At 36.8% G+C, this 26,090-nt stretch overlaps 1 protein-coding gene across 1 annotated transcript in view; it reads right to left on the reverse strand.

The window, feature by feature from the left end:
- The window catches only part of KCNH5 (potassium voltage-gated channel subfamily H member 5), a 446,545-nt gene that overhangs the window by 396,136 nt on the left and 24,319 nt on the right, over positions 1-26,090 (reverse strand). The window contains exon 2 of the mRNA XM_027842861.1: positions 8,629-8,752. Within this exon, the coding sequence (XP_027698662.1) occupies positions 8,629-8,752 (124 nt within the window). The remainder of the gene's footprint in view (positions 1-8,628; positions 8,753-26,090) is intronic.

The raw sequence follows: 26,090 nt of genomic DNA on the forward strand, positions 1-26,090 counted from the left end.
GAACAAATTTAACAAAGTTGCAAGATACAAAATAAACCCATATAAATCATTGGCATTTCTATATACTACAAACAAAGCCCAACAGCAAAAGATAGAAAGAGAAATTCCATTTAAAGTTAATGTAGACATTATAAAATATGTGAAAGTCTACTTGCTGAAACAAACCCAGGAACTACACGAACACAATTACAAAACACTTTTCACATAAATAAAGTCAGATCTAAATAATTGAGAAAATATCAGTTGCTTGTTGGTAGGCTGAGCTAATATAGTAAAAATGACAATTCTGCTAAAATTAAATTACTTATTCAGTACTATACCAATAAAACTACCAAATATGATTTTATAGAGTTAGAAAAAAGAGTAACAAAATTCATCTGGAAGAACAAAAGGTCCAGAATATCAAGGAAATTAATGAAAAGAAAGGCAAGGGAAGATGGCCTAGCTGTACCAGATCTTAAATTTTATTATAAAGCAGCAATCATCAAAATTAATTGGTACTGGCTAAGAAGCAGAGTGGTGGATCAACGGAATAGGTTAGGTATGCGAGACACAGTAGCCAATGACTATAGTAAGCTACTATTTGATAAACCCAAAGACCCCAGCTTCTGGGTTAAGAACTCACTATTTCACAAAAACTGCTGGGAAAACTGGAAAAGTGTGGCAAAAACTAGGCATAGACCAACATCTTGCTTCCTATACCAAAATAAAGTCAAAATGGGTACATGATTTAGATATAAAGGCTGGTACTATAAGCAAACTGGGAGAGCAAGGAATAGTTTACTTGTCAGATCTATGTAGAAGGGAAGAATTTATGACCAAAGAAGAGATAGAGAACAGTACAAAATGCAAAATGGATGATTTTGATCACATTAAATTGAAAATTTTTTTGCACAAACAAAGCCAATGCAACCAAGATTAGAGGGGAAGCAGAAAGTTGGGAATCAATTTCTACACCCAGTGTTTCTGATAAGGGTCTCATTTCTAAAATATACAGAGAACTGTGTTGAATTTATAAGAATACAAGTCATTCCCCAATTGAGAAATGATCAAAGGTTATGAACAGGCAGTTTTCAGAGGAAGAAATTAAAACTATCTGTAGTCATAAGAAAAAATGCTCTAAATTACTATTGATTAGAGAAAGGCAAATCAAAACAACTCTGAGGTACCACATCACACCTAACATGACAAAATAGGACAAAGATAAATGTTGGAGAAGATATAGGAAAATTGGCACAATAATGCATTGTTGGTGGAGTTGTGAACTGATCCAATCATTCTCGAGAGCAATTTGGAACTATGCCCGAAGGGCTATAAAAATGTGCATATTCTTTGACCCAGCAATAACACTTCTAGGGCTGTATCCCAAAGTGATCATAAAAATGGGGAAAGGATCCACATATACAAAAATATTTACAACAGTTCTTTTTGGGATGGCAAAGAATTGGAAATTGAGGGGATGCCCATCAATTGGGGAATGGCTGAACAAGTTGTAGTATATGAATGTAATAGAATACTATTGTGCTATAAGAAATGATGAGCACGCAGACTTCAGAAAAACCTGGAAAGACTTAAATGAACTGATGCAGAGTGAAATGAGCAGAACCAGGATAACATTATACACAGTAATAGCCACATTGTGCGATGACTGACTTTGATGGACTTAGCTCTTCTCAGCAATGCAAGGATCTGAGACAACTCCAAAAGACTGCCAATGGAAAATGCTATCCACATCCAGAGAAAGAACTTAGGAGTCTGAATGCAGATGGAAGCATACTATTTGTTCTCCTTTTCTTTTGTTGTTTTGTTTCATTTCTTCTCTCTTGTGGTTCCTCCCGTTAGTTCTAATTCTCCTTTACATCATGACCAATGTGAAAATATGTTTAATATGAATCTATAAGTAAAACCTATATCAGACTATATGCCGTCTTAGAGAGGGGGGAGGCAAGAGAGGGGAAGAAAATTTAAAACTCAATATTTCATGGAAATGAATGTAGGAAATTAAAAATAATTATATTAAAAATAAAATAAAAAACAAACAAAAAAAGAAATTTTAGCATTCCAATACTGTGTTGGATTTAGGTCTTCTTAGGCAAATTAAGATAAAAAATCAGGCCTATCCTTATCTAATGAATATTCTGTATGAAGAAAAATCTGTCTCCCTCAAAATTCAATTTTTAAGCTTACTTTCTCTTCTTCAATCATTTTTTCTTTCTAGTAATTTTTCCAATGGTACACTTAGAAAAATATTTATGATGGGTTAGCTTTCTATTGGTCTAACTGTCCCTTGAACATCTACATTTCTCAAAGACTCTCTCTTTCCTAAAGGATTTGACAATGCTTTATGTCATTGTTTAATTCTGTCACAACTCTTCTGAGGTGAAGTCATGGCTAGGTGATAGACGTCTTTTGGCTTTTTTTCGCAGCTAAGAGGTATACCAGTTGTGATGATGTGTTTATGTGCTCCAGATGTGCATGTACTCTTGAGATATGTATGCACTGTGTCTTGCATGGAATCTAGACTTTAGTCATGGAAGTATCCTGTCAAGTGAGGTTTTGTATGCTGCTATCTATCATCCTTTTTCTCTTCTGCCCGATGTATCCAAATTTCTTGGAAAGGCCATCTACAGTAGCTAAATCCTCTCACTTTCATCTTAAACCCTTACAATCTGGCCTCTGACATTATTCAAGTGAAACTGCTCTCTCCAAAGTTAGTAATGATCTCTTAGCTGCCAAATCCAATGGTGTTTCCTCAGTTTTCATTCTCTTTAACCTCTCCTCAGCCTTTAACACTCTTTAACAGATTTGGTCACTCTCTCCTCATTGATATTCTCTTCTCCTTTAGGTTTTCAGGGACACAGTTCTTCCTTGGTTTTCCTCCTACCTATCTAACATTCCTTCTCTGTCTCCTATGCTGGATCCTCCTCCACAATCACACCCTCTAACCATAGGGGTCCCTCAGGGTTCTGTCTTGGATCCTCTTCTCTTCTCCTTCTACTTCACTTAGTGATCTCAATAGCTCCCATGGGTTTAATTATCATAGGAATACTGATGATTTTCAAATCTACTTATCCTATCCAAATTTCTCTGATGACCTCCAATTTTGCATCTCTAACTGCCTTTCAGACATCTCAAATTGGGTGTCCAGTAGACATCTGAAACTAATATGCTCAAAACAGAATTCATTATCTTTCCACCTGACCACTTCCCTCTCCTGCCTTCCCTATTACTTTGGAGGGTAACACCATCCTCCCAGTACCTCAGTCTTGAAACCTAGGGCTGATACTGGATTTGTCATTATCTCTCACCCTCCATATCTGAGCTATTGCCAAGGCCTGCCTATTTCACCTTCATAACACCTCTTTTTTTTTAGTTGTTTTTTTTTTAATTTTGGAGGCAATAGGGGTTAAGTGACTTGCCCAGGGTCACACAGCTAGCTAGTAAGTGTCTGAGGCCAGATTTGGACTCAGGTTCTCCTGACTCCAGGGTCAGTGCTCTATCCACTGCACCACCTAGCTGTCCCTACAATACCTCTTGAACATCTCTCTCCTATATGCCTCCTTTTCTACTACTACCACTTGGGCTTTCATCATCTCATGTCTAGATTACTATAAAATTCTGGTGGTAGATCTGTTTGCCTCAAGTCTTTTCCCATTCCAAAACATTCTCCATTTAGTCACTAAAGTGATTTTCTTAAAATACAGGTCTGATCATGTAACTGCCCTACTCAATAAACTCCAATGGCTTCCTATTGACTCCAGGTAAAAATTCAATATGCTCTATTGGGCATTCAAAGCCCTTCATAACCTAGCCCCCTCCTACCTTTCCAATCTTCTTACACCTTAATCCTCTCTTTCCATACTCTTTGATCCAGTTACACTGGCCTCTTGGCTCTTCCACAAACAAGATACTCCATCTCTCAGCTCCAGGCATTTCCTCTGACTTTGCCCCATGCCTGGAGTGCTTTCCCTCCTCCACTCTGACTATTGACCTCCTTGGCCTCCTTTAAGTCTCAGAAAAATCTCACCTCTTCCAGGAAGCCTTCTCCAATCCCTCTTAATTCCAGTGCCTTTCCTCTGCTGATTATTTCCTATTTCTCCTGTATATAGCTTGTTTTATATATTTGTTTGCATGTTTTTTCCCCCATTAGATTGTGAGCTTCTTGAGGGCAGGAACTATTTTTTGCTTCTTTTTGTGTCCCTAGCATTTAGAACAGCACCTGACACATAGTAAGGTACTTCATAAATGTTTATTAAATTAAACTGAATTGAATTGTGACTATATGGGAATACACCACTGGATTCTGGCATTTTGCTCCTTGACTCTCTGTTCCTAACAGACTGATAAAACATTGTTTATGTTGTTGCTGGTGGTCATGGGTAGTGTTTTCTGTGCCCATCAAAACAAAGTTAGTACCAAAAATGAAGACTGCTGCAAAAGGAAAGTGATGACCAGTGAGGTCTCTCCCTCAGCACTCTGCCCCTGCAGTGGAGGGATGGAAGCAGCTGCCATTAACAGCCTCATTGTTCTGAAATTTTGCCCTGACTCCTCTCATGAGGAGCAAGAGCCTAAAGCAGAAGTCTAAAGATGGCACAGGGCTAACTGCTTTCTGCAGGATCTGTACCCTTCTCATTCTCTGTTACTTCATTATCATTTACTAACCTTTTATATAAAGAAAACTAGTGACCACTAATTCTTGTCGCACAATTAATTAATACTAATCACACAACACTTATAGAAGTTTGGTGAAATGGCTAAACATTATTAGAAAGTAGGAGACATATTTCACAAGGAGAGGGCAAAGTTAGTAATGCCCCAACCCCATCCAGGAAATCACAAATATTTTGGTATCACTCTGTGATGATATTTTTAGTCAGTTCAAGTTCAAAAGCAGAAATTGTAAGCAGAAAGAAAATAATGACCTAAACTGAATCAAAAACCCTTTGATATAGCAGAATAACTTTGCAAGTGAAGGATCTGAGAATGGGGGAGAGAATGAGGAGAGGAAGGGACTTCAAATTTTAAACATGTGTTTTTAAAACTTTGGGTGACAAATTTCCTCCCTTCCTCCCTCCTCACCCACCCTCATTGAAAAGGCAAGCATCTCGATACAGGTTATAGGTGTGTAGTCATGCAAAACACTTCCATAGTAGTCCTGTTGTGAAAAACTAAGTATATTTCCCTTCATCCTATCCTACCCTCCATTTATTCTATTCTCTCTTTTGATGCTGTCCCTCCTCAGAAGTGTTTGCTTTTGATTATCCCCTCCCCCGATCTGCCCTCCCCTCTATCAAGCCCCTGCTCTCTTGTCCCATTCTCCCCTTATTTTCCTGTAGGATAAGATAGAGTTCCATACCCCACTGTGTATGTTATTCCCTCCTTAAGCCAAATCCTGTGAGAATAAGATTCACTCATTCCTTCTCACCTGCCCCCATTTCCCCTCCACTGTAAAAGCCTTTTCTTGTCTGTTTCATGTGATATATTTTACCTCATTCTACTTCTCCCTTTCTCCTTCTCCCAGTATAATCTTCTCCTACCCCTTAATTTTATTTTCCAGATATCACCCCTTCATCTTCAACTCACCGTGTGCCCTCTATCTATCTATACATACATATAATTTTTTCCCTCCCACTACCTTAATACTGACAAAGGACTCAGGAGTTACAAATATCATCTTTCCCTGCAGGAATGGAAATAGTTCAACCTTAATAAGTCACTTATGCTTTCTCTTTCCTGTTTACCTCTTCCATGTTTCACTTGAGTCTTGTATTGGAAAATCAAATTTTCTATTCAGCTCTGGTCTTTTCATCAAGAATGCTTGAAAGTCCTCTATTTCACTGAATGACCATTTTTTTTACCTTGAAGGATTATACTCAGTTTTGCTGGGTAGGTGATTCTAGGTTGTAGTCCTATCTCCTTTGCCCTCTGAAATATCATACTCCATACCCTCCAAACCCTTAATGTAGAAGCTGCTAAATCTTGTGTTATCCTGATTGTGTTTCCACAGTAGTTGAATTGTTTCCTTCTGGCTGCTTGCAATATCTCTCCTTGACCTGGGAATTCTGGAATTTGGCTACAACATTCCTAGGAGTTTTCCTTTGGGGATCTCTTTCAGGATGTGATCAGTGGATTCTTTCGATTTCTATTTTGCCCTCTGGTTCTAAAACATCAGGGCAGTTTTCCTTGAAAATTTCTTGAAAGATGATGTTTAGGCTCTTTTCTTGATCATGGCTTTCAGATAATCCAATAATTTTTAAGTTCTCTCTCCTGGATCTATTTTCCAGGTCAGTTGTTTTTCTGATGAGATATTTCACAATCTATCCTATTTTTTCAGTCCTTTGGATTAGTGTTACAGTGCCTTGATTTCTCAAATTGTTACTAGCTTCCAATTTCTCCATTCTAATTTTTAAGGAACTATTTTCTTCAGTAAGCTTTTGGACTTCCTTTTCAATTTGGCCAATTTTGCTTTTTAGAGCATTCTTCTCCTCATTGTCTTTTTGGACCTCTTTTGCCATTTGGGTTAGGCTACTTTTTAAGGTGTTATTTTCTTCAGTATTTTTTGGGGGTCTCCTTTAGCATCACTCTCAGTTTTTCCTCTACTTCTCTTACTTGCTTCTCAAAATCCTTTTTGAGCTCCTCCATGGCCTAGGACCAATTCATATTTTTCTTGGAGGTTTTGGATGTAGGAGCTTTGGCTTCATTGTCTTCTTCTGGTTGTATGTTTTGATCTTCTTTGTCACCAAAGTAAGATAATATAGTCTGACTCTTTTTGTGCTGCTTGCTCATGATCTCAGCCAATTACTTGAGTTATAAACTCTTTGTTAAGGCAGTAGTCTGTTTCCAGTGTAGAGAATGCACTGTCCCAAGTTTCAGGGGTTTTGTGCAGCTGTTTTCAGAGATACTTCTACAGACCTGTAAACTTTCAGTTCTTCCAAAATGCTGTGATCAAGGGGGAGTTGTTTACTCCTTTCCTGGTCTGTGCTGTGGTCTATGAGCACTCTTTTCTGTCTGGGAACTGTGAGGAGGGTTTCCTCTCCACCACCACTACAAGCTCCACCACGCCAGTGCTCCTCCTCACCCCAGGACCACCATTCAGAACTGTGACCTAGATCCAAGCACGGACAAAGCAAGAGAATCCTGCACCAGCAGAGAGATCCCTGCAATCTCCCTCTGATCAGTCACTCAATTCCCCCTCAGTCTGTGGGCCGGATACTCAGGAAGCAGCCACTGCCCCCACATCAAGCTCGGGGACTGGAGCTGAGACTACCTCGCTTTTCTCTCTCACCGTAGACACAGACTTTTCCCATTGACCTTCTAAGTTGTCTTTGGTGTTTGTGGGTTGAGAAGTCTGGAAACCATCCCAGCTGCCTGTGATTCAGTCCTCTGAGGCCTGCTCCAGGGTCGCTGTGGCCTGCGTGCCCATGACAAACTGCTCTCCTCTCCCCGCCCTGCGCGATATACCTTTCTGATCAACCATCCAGGCTGTCTTGGTCTGGAAATTTGTTTCACTCTGTCTTTTTGTGGGTTCTGCTGTTTTAGAATTTGTTTAGAGCCATTTTTTACAGGTATTTGGAGGGATTTGGGGGAGATCTCAAGCAAGTCACTGCTTTTACTCAGTCATCTTGGCTCCGCCCCCCTCATATACCTTCTGATTTACCCGTGGATAAAGATCATAACATAGTGCACCCTATACCTTTTGCCTTGACCCACAGTAACCTTTACGTGCCCCAACCCCTCTGAGATTAACCAGATTTACAGAGGAGTCCTCTACCACCTCTGCAGCATTGCCCTTCACACATTCAACAGCCACATATGAATGTATGCATGCATGCACGTATATACATACAAATATAAATATGTTGTAAAAATGTGTGTATATGTATGTGTGTATGTATCTGTGTGTGTTTATGTGTTTATATGTGGATATGTATATGTAACATACGTAAAGGCAGCTTGGTGCCTTAGTGGATAGAGTACTGGATTTGGAGTCAGGAAGACTTGAGTTCAAATCTGACCTCAGATAGTCACTAGCTGTGTGACCCTGGAAAAGTCACTTAAATTATATTTGACTTAATCTTCTGAAGAAGGAAATGGAAACCACTCCAGTATCTTTCCCAAAACAACAACAACAACACAACCCATACAGGGTAACAAAAGTTGGATACAACTGAATGACTGAACAACAACAATATGTATGCATGTGTATGTGTGTGTGTGTTTTATGTCTGTGTTTTATATATGTGTGTATGTATGTATATGTGTGTATTTATATATGTTTGTGTGTATTTGCATAGTGAGAGACAAGTTGTGAAATACATTTGAACCATCTCCTTTGTTTCAAAAGGTAGCTGAACTGGTACATACAGACTGGCGTTTGTTTCTTTTTTTAGTTCAAGTCATAACTAGTGGACCAAATGGCCCTCCAAAGATGAGTAGGACCCATCTAGCCATTCACAAATAGGCAGAAATATCCATTTATTAGAAAAAAAATTCACAGCCTCTTGAATAGTATTTTAATAGAATTTATGTACTTATCTAATTTGTGAACTTAAATCCATGTAAATACTTTGTTCAAGTGTCATACCAATTTCAATAATTAACAAAAAGAGTTTCCAAAGAATTACCTACCTGCAGGTGCTACTTTTCTGCATAACGTCAGCTCGATGATATCCAGAGAGTTTACAAAAACCGTCATTACTATAAACTATAGGCCAGTCCACAATCTGGGCATTTCCCAGTAAAAAACTTGATTCTAAAGAAGAAATAAGAAAGAGAAAATTACTTGGCTTCATATGCTGAAAATGGAGTCAGAGGCTTTGGGTTCAAATCCTGATTTCTACTTGTTATCTATATCTGTATGATTTTGAGAAAATAACAACTTTATAGGCCTGCAGTTTCCTCATCTATAAAAGGAGAGGAATGGCTTAGATGATCACTGAGGTCCCTTGCATTTCTAAATCTAAAATCCTATGATCTACAAAATAATTCAAGGGGTTATTTGAAAAAATGACCAAGATCATTTGTAGTATGAGTTTATTCATCATCCAATATTGCATACAACTTATATTTTAAAATCATGTTATCAGTTAAGCTTCAGCATTTGGATAAGTAAATGGTTGATTTGTGTACATAAGAACTCTTTTTAGAAAAAAAAAGGAAGATAGTTTTCAAAGTCTGTGTGCACTCAATCATGCCATTAAACTATTCAATTTAAACACATGCTAGTCAGATAGTTGATAAAACAGATAGAGTAGAGGACTTGAATTTGCCCTGGGCAAGTAACAATCTCTTTCAACCTCAGCTTCCTCATCTGTAAAATGAAATCAATGACAGAACCACAAAATTTTAGTAAGGATTAAATAAGTTAACATATGTAAAATATTTTGCAAATCTTAAAGAACTACATAACTGTCAGCTATCATTATTATTATTATAATTATTGATTGTTATCTATTGCAATAATTACACTTAAGGTAAAAGGTTTATTGAGCCAAGATGTCAGAGAAAAGGCAGAGATCCACATGAGTTCTCTTCAAAACCCCTCCAAAAAAACTTTAAATAATGCCTTTAAAAATATTCTGGAGTGGCAGAACCCACAAAAGGACAAAGTGAAATAATTTCCAGCCCAACAACTTAGAAGGTAGACAGGAAATATCTGTTGCACCAGGGTGAGAATGGAGCACAGTCCAGTGCAGGCCACACACCACAAACCAGCAGTAGGTTTTGGGGGTTCCTGAATGAGTGGTGAAAATGACAATCCCCAGACATCTCAGCCCACAGATGATAAGAAGGTCAGACAAGTGGTCAGAAGGAGATTACAGGGGTCACTTTGCTGTAACCAGAATCAGGACTCTATTACGTGGCACATATTTGGATCTAGGTTGCAATCCTAGAGTGAGGAAGAACACTACCATACCACAGCTTGTGGCCACAGGAGAGCTGGGAACCTGGTCACAGTTCCAGGGCAGAAAAGAGTATTTGTGGTCACTCAGAGATCAGAGAACAGCACCAATAAAGTAGTAAACACACCTCTCCCAAGATCATACCACCTTGGAAGAACAAAAACCTTACAGGTCCAAGAATTATCTCTGAAACACCTGCACAAAAAACCTGAAGCTTTGGACAATGTTCCCTCTACTTTAGCATAGAGTCCAAAGTCAAGACATAGGCTGAAAAAAATGAGTAAATAACAGAAAATATCCTAACTATAGAAAGTTACCATGGTGACAAGGAAGATCAAAACACATACTTGGAAGAAGACAACAAAGCCAAAAGTGCTACATCCAAAGCCTCAAAGAAAAATATGTATTGGTTTTTGGCCATGGAAGACCTCAAAAATTATTTTAAAAATCAAGTAAGAAAGATGGAAAAAAAATTGAAAAAAGAGTCAACACCTAGGTAAAAGAGGCACAAAAGTACTGAAGAAAATGATACATTAAAAAACAAAACAGGCCAAATGGTAAAAGAGGTGCAAAAACCCAATTAAGAGAAGAATGCCTTGAAAAGTAGGATTGACCAAATGGATGCACAAAAATTCACTAAAGAAAGAACTCCTTAAAAATAGAATTCATCAAATGGAAAGAGGTACAAAAGCTCACTGAAGAAAATAACTTATTAAAAATTAGAAATAGGAGCACAGCTAGGTGGCACAGTAGATAGAGCACTGGCCCTGGAGTCAGGAAGGACAGTTCAAATCTGGCCTCAGACACTTAACACTCACTAGCTGTGTGACCCTGGGCAAGTCACTTAACCCCATTGCCTAGCCAAAAAAAAAATTGTCCAACCTACAATAAATGGGTCAGCTGGGTGGCATAGAGGGTAGAGTTCTGGGCTTGGAGTCAGGAGGACCTGAGTTCAAATCCAGCCTCAGACACTTGACACTTACTAGCTGTGTGACCATAGGCAAGTCACTTAACCCCTATTGCCTCATCAAAAAAATTAGAAATAGGCAAGTGGAAGCTAATGACTTTATGAGACATCAAGAAACAATCAAAAAAACAAAAGCATAAAAAAATAGAAGAAAATGTGAAATATCTCATTGAGGAAACAACTGACATGGAAAATAGAACAAGGACAGACAATTTGAGAATTATTGGACTACCAGAAAATTGCTATTAAAAAAAAAGCTTAGACATTGTATTTCAAGAAATTATCAAGGAAATGTTGTGATATTCTAGAACAAGAGAGTAAAATAGAAATTGAAAGAATCTACCAATTCACTTCCTGAAAGAGATCCCAAAATGAAAACTCTCAGGAATATTATAGCCAAATTCCAGAGATCCCAGGTCAAGGAGAAAATATTGCAAGTAGCCAGAAAGAAATAAGTCAAATAAGTCAAATAAATCAGAATAACATAAGTTATGGCAGTTTCTACATTAATTGGAAAGGCAAATGAGCTAGGATTACAACCAATAATCATCTACCCAGCAAAACTGAGTGTAATCTTTCAGAGGAAGGAAGGATATCCAATGAAATGGACTTTCAAGAATTCCTGATGAAAAGATCAGAGCTGAATAGAAATTTTGACTTTCAAATACAAGACTCAAGAGAAGCATAAAAAGGAAAACAAGTAAGGGAAATCATAAGGGATTCAATAAGATTAAACTGTTTACATACTTATGTGGAGAAAATGATACTAATATCTCCTAAAAACTTTCTCATTATTAGGGCAGTTGGAGGGAATATTCATAGACAGAAGGCATGGGTATAAGTTGAATAAGATATGATAATTATCTAAAAAAACAAAATTGAGGGGTGAGAAAGAGAAATGCATTGGGAGATGGGCAAAGGGAGAAGTAAAATTAGGTAATTTACCTGGCATAAAAAAGGCACAAAAGAACTTTTACAGTGGAGCGGAAGATGGAGGATGTGGGGAGAGGGACACTTGAACCTTGTTCTCATTGGAATTGACTAAAAGAGGGAATAATATACACATTCATTTGGGCATAGAAATCTGTCCTATTCTACAGGGACAGAGGAAGGGAAGGGGATTAGAGAAGGGGGAAAGATTGATAGAAGGGAGGTTGGATTGGGGAAGGTGATAGAAACAAAATATTTTTGAGGATGGACAGGGTAAAAGGAGAGAGAGAATAGGATAAATGTGGAGAAATAGAATGGAGGGAAATAAATATATTGTTAGTAATCATAACTGTGAAAAAAATTACAGCAAGTTTCTCTCATAAGGACCTTATTTCTCAAATATCTAGTAAACTGAGTCAAATTTCTAGAAATAAGAGCCATTCCTCAATTGATAAATGGTCAAAGGATATGAACAGGCAGTTTTCAGATAAAGTAATCAAAGCTATCTGTAGTCACATGAAAATATGTTCTAAATCAGTATTAATTAGAGAAATGTTAATTAAAACAACTCTGAGCTACCAACCCATACCTATCAGATTGACTAATATGACAGAAAAGGAAAATGACAAATTTTGGAGGGGATGTGGGAAAATTGAGACACTAATGTGCTATTGGTGAAGTGGCATACTGATTCAACCATTCTGTGGAGCAATTTGGAACTATGTCCCACGGGCTATATTCCCTTTGACCACATAATACTTCTACTGGGTCTGTATTCCAAAGAGTTAAAAAAACAAAAAAGAAAAAGACCTATGTCTCCAAAAATATTAATAGCAGCCCTTTTAGTGGTGGAAAAGGATTGAAAATGAGGGAATGTCCATCAAGTGAGGAATGGATGAATAAGTTGTTGTATATGACTGTGATGGAATACTATTGTGCTATAGAAAATTACAAGCAGGATGCTGTCAGAAAAAAAAAACTGAATAGATTTGCATGAACGAATTCAAAGTAAAATGAGCAGAACCAGAAGACCATTGTATATAGTAACAGCAACATTGTATGATGATCAACTGTGAATGACTTAGCTATCCTCAGTAATGCAATGATCCAAGACAATCCTGAAGGACTTATGATGAAAACTGCTATCCATGTCCAGAGAAAGAATTGATTGAGTCTGAAATGCATATCCAAACATACTTTTTCTTTATTTTTCTTGGGGGGGGGTAGAGTCTGTGTTTTCTTTCACAACATGATTAACATGGAAATTTTAAAAATAATGTGCTTTGCTCACTAAAAATAAAAAAGATTAAAGGTTTATTAACAATAAGTTTGTTCGGGGGGGGGGGGGCAGAGCCAAGATGGTGGAAGGAAAGCAGTGACTTGCCTGAGCTCTCCCTCAAACCCCTCAAAATACCTATAAAAAATGGCTCTAAACAAATTCTAAAGCAGCAGAACCCACAACAAATCAGAGTAAAACAAATTTCCAGCCCAAGACAATCTGGATGGCTGGTCAGAAAGGTATATAGCACCGGGTGGGGAGAGAAGCACAGTTCGTTGTGGGCGTGCAGGCTGCAGCAAACCTGGAGCAGGCCTCAGAGGACTGAATCATGGGCAGCTGTGGAGGTTTCCAGACTTCTCAACCCACAAATGCCAAAAACAAGTTAGAAGATCAGTGGGAAAAGTCTATGACTGCACTGAGAGAAGGAGCTAGGTCTCAGCCGCAAGTCCCAAGCCCAGCCTCTGGGGCAGCAGCTGCCTCCTGAGCTTCCAGCCCACAGACTGAGAGGAAATCAAGTGGCTGATCAGAGGGGGATTGCAAGGATCTCTTTGCCACTGCTGAGGCAGGAATCTCTTGCTTTGCCCATGCTTAGATCGGGGTCACAGTTCTGAGGGGCGATCCTGGGGCAAGGAGCACTGGTATGGTGGAGCTTGTTGTGGTGGTGGAGAGGAAACATCTCACCCCTTATCATACCACCTTGTAAGAACAGAAAATTTACAGGTCCTTAGAAGTACCTCTGAAAACAGCTGTACAAATCCCCAAAGCTTGGGACAGTACATTCTCCACATTGGAAACAGACTCTTACCTTAACAAAGAGTTTAAAACTCAAGTAATTGGTTGGCATCATGAGTAAGCAGCGCAAAAAGAGTCAGACTATATTATCTTACTTTGGAGACAAAAAAGATAAAAACATACAACCAGAAGAAGAAAACAAAGTCAAAGCTCCTATATCCAAAACTTCCAAGAAAAATATGAATCAGTCCCAGGCCTTGGAAGAGCTTAGAAGGGATTTTGAGAAGCAAGTAAGAAAAGTAGAGGAAAAACTGGGAAAAGAAATGAGAGTGATTCAAGAAAATCATGAGAAGCAAGTTAACAGCTTGCTAAAGGAGACCCAAAAAATACTGAAGAAAATAACACCTTAAAAAATAGCCTAACCCAAATGGCAAAAGAGGTCCAAAAAGCCAATGAAGAGAAGAATGCCCTAAAGAGCAAAATTGGACAAATGGAAAAGGAAGTCCAAAAGATTACTGAAGAAAATACTTCCTTAAAAATTGGAGTAGAGCAATTGGAAGCTAGTGACTTTATGAGAAATCAAGACACTGAAAAACAAATCCAAAAGAATGAAAAATTAGAAAACAATGTGAAATATCTCATTGGAAAAACAACTGATCTGGAAAATAGATGCAGGAGAGAGAATTTAAAAATTATTGGACTATCTGAAAGCCATGATCAAAAAAAAGAGCCTAGACATCATCTTTCAAGAAATGATCCAGGAAAACTGCCCTGACATTTTAGAACCAGAGGGCAAAATAGAAATTGAAAGAATTCACTGATCTCCTCCTAAAAGAGATCCCCAAAGGAAAACTCCTAGGAATATTGTAGCCAAATTCCAGAATTTCCAGGTCAAGGAGAAAATATTGCAAGCAGCCAGAAAGAAACAATTCAAGTATTGTGGAAACACAATCAGGATAACACAAGATTTAGCTGCTTCTACATTAAGGGACTGCAGGGCATGGAATATAATATTCCAGAGGGCAAAGGAGATAGGATTACAACCAAGAATCACCTAGCCAGCAATACTGAGTATAATTTTTCAGGGGAAAAAATGGTCATTCAGTGAAATAGAGGACTTTCAAGTATTCTTTATGAAAAGACCAGAGCTGAATAGAAAATTTGATTTTCCAATACAAGACTCAAGTGGAACATGAAGAGGTAAACAGGAAAGAGAAAATCATAAGAGACTTATTAAGGTTGAACTGTTTACATTCCTGCATGCAAAGATGATATTTGCAACTCTTGAGACCTTTGTCAGTATTAGGGTAGTTGGAGGGAAAAATTATATGTATGTATATATATGTAGATAGATAGATAGATAGAGGGCACACGGTGAGTTGAAGATGAAGGGGTCATACCTGGAGAATAACATTAAGGGGTGAGAGAGGATTATACTAGGAGAAGGAGAAAGGTAAAGGTAGAATGGGGTAAATTATCTCACAAAAAACAGAAAAGAAAAGTCTCTTACAGTGGAGGGGAAATGGGGGAAGGTGAGAGGGAATGAGTGAATCTTATTCTCATAGGATTTGACTTAAGGAGGGAATAACATACACATTCAATTGAGTATGGAAATCTGTCTTGCCCTACAGGAAAATAGGAGGGGAAGGGGACAAGAGAGTAGGGGGATGATAGAGAGGAGGGCAGATTGGGAAAGGGGGTAATCAGAAGCAAATACTTCTGATGAGGGACAGGGTCAAAAGAAAGAATAGAATAAATGGGTGGGCAGGATAGGATTAAGGGAAATAGAGTTAGTTTTTCACAGCATGTCTACTATGGAAGTGTTTTGCATAACTGTACAAGTATAGCCTATATTGAGTTGCTTGCCTTTTCAATTAGGGTGGGTGGGGAGGGAGGAAGGGAGAAAATTTGGAACCCAAAGTTTTAAAAACACATGTTTAAAAAAAATGTTTTCATATGCAACTGGGAAATAAGAAATACAGGAAATGGGGTACAAAAATCTATCCTGCCCTGTAGGAAAATATAAGGGAAAGTGGGAGAGAAATAGCAGGGAAAGCAGACTAGGGGAAGGGGTATTCAGAATGCATGCTATCTTGGGGTGGGGGGAGGGGCAAGATGGGATGAAAATTTGGAACTCAAAATCTTGTGGAAGTAAATATTGAAAACTAAAAATAAACAAACTTATTAATAAAAAAAAGAAAAAAATAATATGTTCTGCCTACCCAAACTGAGACTGCTTAACTTCAGAATATGGACAAACAAGATCATTACTTTGGAGTAGCTAAAACCAATGGCATGGGTCATCAAATTGATACTGTTTGGAGCTAGTTTTTTATAAACATGTTTTTTCTTTTTAAAGAATAAATGATTCAGGTATATGTTTTCAGCACACACACCATTTGGGATTGTCAGTATAATAAATAAAGAAGCCATCACCACTCTTATTTTGAGATACTACATGATTTTCTGCTCAGTATGAAGCAGAAGATTAGGTTAATTTATAGGGAATAATATTCAAAATGCTTGTTTTTTGTCCCAACTATGATTTCAAAGCTTAAAGTTTTAGAATCTATATTATTTATTTGGTGGCTCACAGAGTAAATATGTTACACAAATTTGTTTTACAGCAACAAGGATATGAGAAATAAGTAGATGGAGATTCTTAAACAAGCAAGGAATGGAGAGAGGTGTTCACAAAATATTAAATAGGTTAATTTAACAACTTTAACTTAAAATTAATGTATAAGTAAAATTAACCCAACTAAAATTAAAAGAAAAGTAAGGGTTTGGGGAGGGAGGGATCTTGACATCAAGTGTCTCTGATAAAGGTCTAATATCCAAGGAAATCTAATACAAATATATGATAAAATTATTTCACAACAAATAAGTCATTAAAGAATATTAACAAATTGTTCTCAAATTATAAATCATTTAAAAAGCCATATTAAAGACCACTACAAATCATTAATAATAAGAGAAATGCAAATCAAAATAACTCTCAAGTTTCACCTCACATCTGGCAAAATGGCAAAGATCACAAGAGCTAGGAATGGTTGATGTCAAAGGAGTTGTGGAAATACAAATACACTAAAATAATGTTGGTGGAGACGTGAATTGGCACAACCATTCTGTAAAACAATCTCAAATTATGCTAAGAAAGTTATCAAAATGTTGATAATCATTAAGCCAGAGAGTTCACTGCTAAACATATATCCCCAAAAGGTCAATGATAAAAAAAGAAAGGTTTCACATATGCCAAATATTTATAACAGCCCTTTTTGTAGTAGCAAAGAACTAGAAACAAAGTAGATGATCTTCAACTGGAGATTATCAAAAGAAAATAATTTCATACATTAATGTAATGAAATATTACTACACTGTAACATTGAAATAATGAAAATGAAGGATTCAGATAAGTATGAGAAGACTTACTTGAACTAATATAAAGTGAAATAAGCAGGCTCAGAAAAAAATATACATGATGACTTCAACAATATGAATGGGAAGAAAAATATAAATAAAGCAATCAAAAATGTGAAATTATCATGGCAGGGGATGTCATCTCCAAAAAAATGATATGAAACTCTATCTCCCACCTCTCTTTGCAGAGATGGAAGACTATGGATATATATGGAGGGTTTTGTCCAGGCCCTCTTTAACCACCACTGAGATACGTACCCTAAGAATAGTGAGCATAATAAGAATTTAAGTGGGAACAAAAAAAAACAAGATTGTAAAATAGAGAAAAGAGAGTTAGAAAAAAATAAGGATGGAAAAAATAAACAAATATGTTTCAAATCATACAGACCTTGTCTTGGCTATTATGAGAACAACCCCCAGAGCTATCATGGCATCCAGTATTTGATGATAAAAGCCATTAAAGGGAGAGGGATCATTGCTCCTCTGACCAAGTAAGACTTTCACTTTACAGGGTGAAATCAGAACCTGAAGGAGTCTCATGGTGAGGGAAAAGAAAGAAACAGGGGTAGTCATGAGTAGTATTTACACTGACTGCAACTGTTATTGTGCCCTAAATTGCAGCAGCCTCTATCCTTGTATTGTGTTTGACAACTTTGCCCTAATGCCACTTCCTGGTATTAAATTGGTTATTTTCACCATCTCGATATCTGAGGTTAGGACAGCTTGTTCAGGTTCCTAGAATAGTGTGGAACAATGCTTAGAACATCAAACTTGATTGATCAATTGGTTAGCTTTACTTAACTGTTTTTAAACTTTTTTGTTCTTTGTCATTAATGGAAACTTTCAGAGAGAGCAGAGAAAATGATATATTGGAAAACACAAGTAGAACAAAAATAAAATGTTAGTTGAAAGTGTTTTAAAAAGGCAAAGAGAAATCAGGGGAAAGCAGGAAGAAAAAGATATTTGTACATTCAAGATTTCTCCAAGAAAAAAAGACTATCTTAGTTGACTATTCTACTGCTAAGCTCATTCAAACTTCTATTAATTAAGGATTCAAGTCAATTCCAAATCCATGTTTGTGATAATGATCGCTAAGTGGTAATGTTCAACTAAAAATGTAACACTTTTAAACATATTTATACTTGGATCAAATCTGAATCTTCTAAGAGTAATTTCTTCCATTAAAGTGATTTAATCCAATTAATTTCTTAACTTCCCATGCAGATGCTAAAAGTATTTTACCAAGCTTTTACTTGGGCACAGGATTCAGAATTCCTTACATAGATTCACAGAACCAAATGCAAAGATGATTATGAGTGAAGATAGAGATATGCAGGATAAGTACTGATCAGAGGCCAGTAACTTCATCATTCTTAACTTCTCAATCTCCCTACCCCCTTTTCAGTTAATTCAGGAATTCCTCAAAGGTTACAAATAAAGAGAGTGATAGATGGTAGATAAAATAGATAGATAGATAGATAGATAGATAGATAGATAGATAGATATAGATATACATACATATATGTATGTGTGTGATGTATGTATATGTATAGGTGTATATATATACACACATGAAAATATAATGTAGAGAATACATACATACACATACAAAGGAAACCAAATGGTATCATTTCTCTTATCAATAAAAAATGTCAAGAACTTCTGGGAGTCAAGATGGTGGAGTAAGCAGTAAATCACTGCAGCTCTCCCGTATTCACCTACAAACAACCACAAAATGATACCCCAAAACAAATCTTGGAACAGCATACCCAGCAAAAATATAAGATGAAACAATCCTTTAGCCCCAGAAACTTGGAAGATCAGCAAGGAAGAGTCATCTCACTCATGCAAAAGGACAGGAAGTGTCCCAGCAATATAGCACCAAGCCCCATCTCAGCAAACCAGCAGGAGATACTGAGCCCCAGTGTGGTGGAGCAGGCAAACACCAACACCAGGACCCCCCATGTGCCTCAGCATAGCCAAGGGAACTGTCACACTCCAGCTCCAAGAACCACTAATGGGGGACCTCAACTGTCTCCTCTTAGAATTTGATAAGTCCAATCAAAAAATCAACAAGAAAGAAACTAAGGAGGTAAATAGAATAATAGAAAAGCTAGATATGATAGACCTTTGGCATGATTTAGAGGGTGACACCATAAGCAAATTCAAAGAGCAAAAAGTAGTATATGTGTCAGATCTATTGGGAGGGAAAGAATTTATAACCAAACAAGAAATAGAGAGCATTACAAAATGTAAAAAAATCATTTTGATTATATTAAATTAAAAAGCTTTTGTACAAACAAAACCAATGCAACAAAGATCAGAAGGAAAGTAGAAAGATGGGAAACAATCTTTATAGAAAGTATCTGTGATAAAGGCCTCATTTCTCAAATATAGAGGGAACTGAGTCAAATTTACAAGAATACAAACCATTCTCCAATTGATAAATGGCCAAAGGATAGGAACAGGCAGTTTTCAGATGAAGAAAGTCAAAGATATCTATAGGCATATGAAGAAATGCTTTAAATCACTTTTGATTAGAGAAATGCAAATTAAAACAACTCTGAGGCACCAACTCACACCTATTAGCTTGGCTAATATGACAAAAAAGGAAAATGATAAATGCTGGAGATGATGTGGGAAAATTGAAACACTAATGCATTGTTGGTGGAGTTGTGAACTAATCCAACTATTCTGGAGAGCAATTTGGAACTGTATGTAAAGGGCAACCAAACTGTGTATACCTTTGATCTAGTAATAGCACTTCTAGGCCTGTATCCCAAAGAGTTCATTAAAAGAAGGGAAAAGACCTACATGTGCAAAATATTTATAGCATCCCTTTTGTGGTGGCAAAACATTGGAAATTGAGGAGGTGCCCATTAATTTGGGAATGTATGGACAAGCCGTGGAATGTGAATGTAATAGAATACTATTGTGCAATAAGAAATGATGAACAGGCAGATTTCAAAAAATCTGGAAAGACTTGTGTGAACTGATGCAAAGTGAAATGAGCAGAACCAAGAAAACATTGTACACAATATGAGAAACATTGTGTGACAATCAACTATGAATGACTCAGTTCTTCTTAGCAACACAATGATCCAAGACAAGTACAAAGGATTCATGAAGGAAAATGCTTTCCATATCCAGATAAAGAACAGATGGATTCAGAATGCCAATCAAAGCACATTTTTCACTTATTTTATTTTTTGTGGTTTTTTTCCTTTAAGTCTGTTTCTTCTGTGACAATTGGAAATATCTTCTTTCACATGGAAATATTTGTATATGAATGCACAAGTATAAACTGTATCAAGTGGCTTACATTCTCAGAAGAGTGAATGGGAGGGAAGGAGAGAGAGAGGGAGAAAAATTCAGAACTCAAAATCTTGTAAAAATGAATGCTAAAAATTTTCTTGACAAGTAACTGAGGGGAAAAAATGCTATTAAAAAAACTTTAAATGTTCTTGAATGTAACTTCAAATTAAAGTTATCCCTTAAAGATTGGTCAGAGCTAAAAAGATTTGTTATTAATATTTAGTTGAATAAAACTTAATTCAATTTGTTGGATGTTTTCTAATGAGATTCAGAGGTTCTGTCAGCAGAGGAGGAGGGGAGGGTGAAACTTACTCTTAGGTGGAATTTTGATTTGGAAAAGTAAAGTGTAAAGCAAGATTTTGGTATAAAAATTCATTCTTTGATAAAAATTATTGGGAAAGCTGGAAAGCAGTATGGAAGAAACTGGGCATAGATCAATATCTCACACCATTTAAGAAGATAAGGTCAAAATGGATACGTGACCTAGATATACAGAGAGATTTTACAAGAAAATTAGAAGAATATGGTACATATTACTTCTCAGACTTATGGATAGGTGAACAATTTAGAATAAACAAGTGATAGAGAATTCAAAGTTAGGTATAAAATGGATAATTTTGATTACATTAAATTAAAAGGTTTTATACAAATAAAACAAATGGAACAAAGATCAGAAGGAAAGCAGAAAATTGGAGGAAAATTTTAGACATTTTATCAAATAAAGGTCTCATATCTAAAATACATAAAGAACTTTGTCAAATATATAAGAATACAAGTCATTCTCCAATTGATAAATGGTCAAAGGATATGAACAGGCAGTTTTCCAATGATGAAATTAAAATGAGTGACAAATGTTGGGGAGGATGTGGAAAAACTGGTACACTAATTCATTGTTGGTGGAACTGACCCAACCATTTTGGAGAGCAATCTGGAATTATGCCTAAAGAGTTATTAAACTACTTGTACCCTTTGACCCAGCAATACCACAGTTCTCTTTCCAAAGATGGTTAGGGAAAAAGGAAAAGAATCTATATGTCCCAAATATGTTTATAACAGCTCTCTTTGTGGTGCCAAAGAATTGGAAATTGCAGGGATGCTCATCAATTGGGGAATGGCTGAACAAGCTGTGGTATATGATTGCAATGGCATACTATTGTGATATAAGAAATGATATACTCAATGATCTTAGAAAAACGTGGGAAGGACTTGCATGAAATAATGAAGAGCAAAATGAGCAGAACAACCAAGAGAACATTGTATACAGCAACAGCAATATTGTTTGAGGAATGACTTCGAGTAAATACATTATTTTGCTTATTTTAAATATCCAAATCAATCATAAAGTACATATGAAGAAAGATGCTATTTGCATCCAGAGAAAAACTGGTAAATAAAAGTATGTATGGAAAAATTTTACATATATACCTATTAGTATCTAATGGTAGCCACCTCTAGAATGGGGAGCAAGTAGAGAGGGAAGAATAAAAAGGAAAAAAAATAGAAATTTACATGATAATTTTGTTGTATATTTGAAAGGAATAGCAAGTAGTGCATAGTAGATTTGCAGTTTCATATGCAATCATCTTTTTATTGTATTTTGTTATGGAAATGCTTGTTTTCTTCCTTAAACTAAAAATAAAATAATCTTTTAAGGTACCAAAAGCTGCCACTACACACCCCATTATCATTTCCCCACCCCTCAAAAAAAAAATACTGTACTGCCCTGTATCTGAAATTTGAAATTACCAATGCAAAGGAAGTTTTTACTATAAAAAAACTGTTTAAAAAATTTTAAAAAAATGTTTTTTAACTGCTTTATCCCCTTGTTCTTTGTTCTATAACTTACCATGGCCAAAGAATTTATCACATAAGAGTGTGCTTATATAGATGGGCTCCACATATACCAAAATATTTATAACAATTAGACTTGATCCATCACTAGAAGTAGTCAAAGAATATTCCATCTTGGCAAACCCTGCCAGACCTTATGCTTCTTTAGAATCACCTTTGAAAACCCAGTCACCTCCATGCCAAGATGAACCATTGAAATAGAACTTTGTGGATAAGAAGATATGACTAGGTTGCAATCTGCACCGATGAAAGGAATATCCATATTGAAGACATCATGGGTAAGTATCAAAGAATAAGTATGTCCTATGTTATGTTAAGAGAAGCATTTTTAGGGAAAAAAATATTGCTACTAGTAGTGATTACATTAGGTAGTTCAACTGGCAGTGAAGCCCCCTTAGTTGTTGAAGAGATTGCCAAACACCCACTATTTAGTAAAATAAATATTTCAAAAGAAACTCAACTTCCAGGGAGGGGGAGATAATCTCATCCAATGCAGAAATTATCTAAGTGGCACAGTGGATAGAGTGCTGGACCTGAAGTCAGAAAGACTCCTCCTGAGTTCAAATCTGGCCTCAGACATTTACTGGCTATGTGACTCTGTGCAAATCACTTAACCCTGTTTGCCTTAGTTTCCTCATTTATAAAATAAGCAGGAGAAGGAAATGACAAAACACTCCAGTATCTCTGTCCAAAAAAAAAAACCCAAATAGGATCTCAAAAACTCAGACATGACTGAAAATGACTGAACAGTACATAAGCTTCCAAGGTACCTTAAAGATAATGTTATTCATTGATTAACTGATCAAGAATCCTCTCTACAACATCTGACAAGTGCTTACCCATTTTCCACCCAAAAGGACTTTTCCCCAAACCCCTAGTTAATAGAGAAATCTAGACTCAGCCCATTCCACTTTTTGAACAATTTATATGCATTATTATATAAAATTTGAACAATTTATTATACCAAATAGAAAGCTGCCTCTTCACCTCCCAACCACTTATTTTGGGTTCCATCTCAGTAAGTTTAATCCTTCTTTATCTTGCTCACAATTTTACCTCATATTATAGAAATATAGAATATCAGAGGGGGAAGGAGATTTATTTATCCTCTAAGAGTTGACTCCTCCCAGGAGATAGGAGTACAGGAAATCTTTCTGAATAGCTAAAGATGAGTGCTCAGGAATCCAGAAGTCCTAAAGAATCTTTGAAATCTCTATGCAAGAAAAGGTGAGGGGTAATGATGTGGCTTTTGGTCACAAAAGGAAAGTGGTTGGAATGTGCTAGGGTCACCATTTCTCTCTTTTTTCCATCTGACAATCCTTCAAATGTTTGAAGATATTTATTATGTCTTCTCAGTACCCATACACCACAAACATTTTCTTCTCCAGGCTAAATATTCCTAATTCCTTATATAGGACAATTTCAAATCCTTCACCATATTGGTCATCAGCCTCTGAATAAATTCCAATATGTCAATGTTTCCCTTGCAATGCAGTGCCCAAAACAAAACAAAATACTCCTCCAGATGCAGTTTCTACACAGCAGAATACAGAGGATATATCTTGCTCTGGACACCATGGTTCTATTAATGAAACTTCAGATGGCATAAGCTTACTTGGCTGCTATGTCACACAGTTGATTCGTTGAATTTAGAGTCAATGAAAACCCCCAAGCCTTTTTCATAATGAACTGTTTGATACTTATAGAATTGTAGGATTGAGAACTGAAGGAGACATTAGATCATCTAGAGATCATACCCTTATTTTATAGATTATAAAACTAAGGCTTAGAGTGTTAAGTGCCTTGCTTAAAGTCCCATAGGATATAAATTAGAAATTCAGGATTTGGATGTAGAACTTCTGATTCTTTTTCAGTACACTACAATTCATCCATCATAACATTGTGTATTTTAAAAAAAAAGCTTAAGATTTGGCATTCATTTCTATTAAATTTCATCTTGTTTGATTCAGCCAACTGTTGCAGCCTGTGAAGATCCCAAATCAGGCATGCAATGTGTTATCTATTTAAGTTTTGTGTCATCAGAAACTGTTACAATCACCCTATGTCTTTTTTCAAATCACTGTCAAAAATACAGAATGAAACAAGGAGAGATAATGATGATGATGATGATGATAACAGCTATATAGCATTTTAAGGTTTGCAAAGCACTTTATAAATATCTCATTTTGTCATCATAACAGCCCTGGGAGATAGGTGCTATTTTGTCCCCATTTCACAAATGAGAAAACTAAGACAGAGAGGTTAAGTGACTTGCCTGGAGTCACACAGCTATTAATTCATATCTGAGATTGGATTTGACCTCAGGTCTTCCTGACTCCCAATCCAGTCCTCTGTTACCGACCCTACAGCAGCCATACCAATTTGATTCAATTCACCGTTTACAACATGCTTCCTATATACAAAGCCTTGCCTTGTGTACTGGGGAGATAAAAAGAGAGAAGTGAAACTTTCCCTGCCCTCAAAGAGCTTACATTCTTACATGATATCATTAGGGACCATTTTACAAGTTGAGATTATAATTCAATTCAACTGGTGCAATGTCTTGTTGAAATAATAATTATAGTTAGCATTGAATAGCACTTTAAAGTTTGAAAAGAACTTTATCAATGTAACCCTTGCCCCAAAGCCCATTGGTATGGGACTCTCTCCTTATTGGTAGAAACGAATGCCCTGCCCTGCATGAGGGGCAGAGTTGGTAAGAAAATGAGAGAGCTTCAGTTCTCATCCAGTCCCCTTTGGTATTCTTCAAACTTCCAGTCCTCTTCAGGACTCTTCAAATGTCAAGTATTTTGGACTGTCCAAGCACTGAGTAATTTCAGGTGCTTCTGGCTTCTAGAATTGACAAGCAAAATGGAGAAGGTAAATCTCACTTCAGGTTGCAAAGGGAAGACTGGGAAAATGTGAGAGAAGTTGGCAGTCTTTATCATGTCTCTATCTCCATGTTACTTTGGCAGAAACTTTGGGGAGTTTCCCCTTGGGTGAGATCCAGGACTCTCTCTCTTTCTTAGTTAAGCTGAGTTATCTCTCTCTGAGTGTGAGAGCTCCCTCACTCTGTATTGTCTGGTATATATTCTCCTATATTCTCTGATTTTCTGTTTTGCCATAATTTGGATAAATGAGTTTCTTTGATATTCACTGTGTGTGTTCATTGTGGAACTGGTATTTGATGGGAAAGGATTCAAGCCTTGGAGATCAAGCTTCGAATCTCCCTTCCCTTTGCCCCCAATAATGATAAGGTGATTGGAAGTTAGATTGAACCCAATCATAGAGATGAGCAGCCCAGCTTCTGGACCCAGTCTCTTGCTTCCCCTGCTAGAAGGAAATAAACTTTCCCTTGGAAAAGAGTGAGTGAAAAAAAGGCTAGGAATGTCTATTCTGCTTCCTTTTGAGCTACATGAAGGTTTACATATGTTATCTGATTTTTCCCTCAAAATAACTCTGTGAGGTAGGTGTTATTATTATCCTCATTTTACAGATGAGGAAACTGAGGCCCAGCAAGATTAAGTGACTTACCCAAGGTCATTTAGGTCATAAGGGGAAGAAGCAATATCTGAACCCAGGCTCTAGGAGACAATACACTTTCAACTCAAATATTCTGACTCACCAAAGTTTCCCCGAGCTGTTAAAGATAGATAGATAGATAGATAGATAGATAGATAGATAGATAGATAGA

The sequence above is a fragment of the Vombatus ursinus genome, unplaced genomic scaffold (genome assembly GCF_900497805.2).
Source record: "Vombatus ursinus unplaced genomic scaffold, bare-nosed wombat genome assembly UNPS02014893.1, whole genome shotgun sequence".
In the NCBI taxonomy this organism is placed as follows: domain Eukaryota; kingdom Metazoa; phylum Chordata; class Mammalia; order Diprotodontia; family Vombatidae; genus Vombatus; species Vombatus ursinus.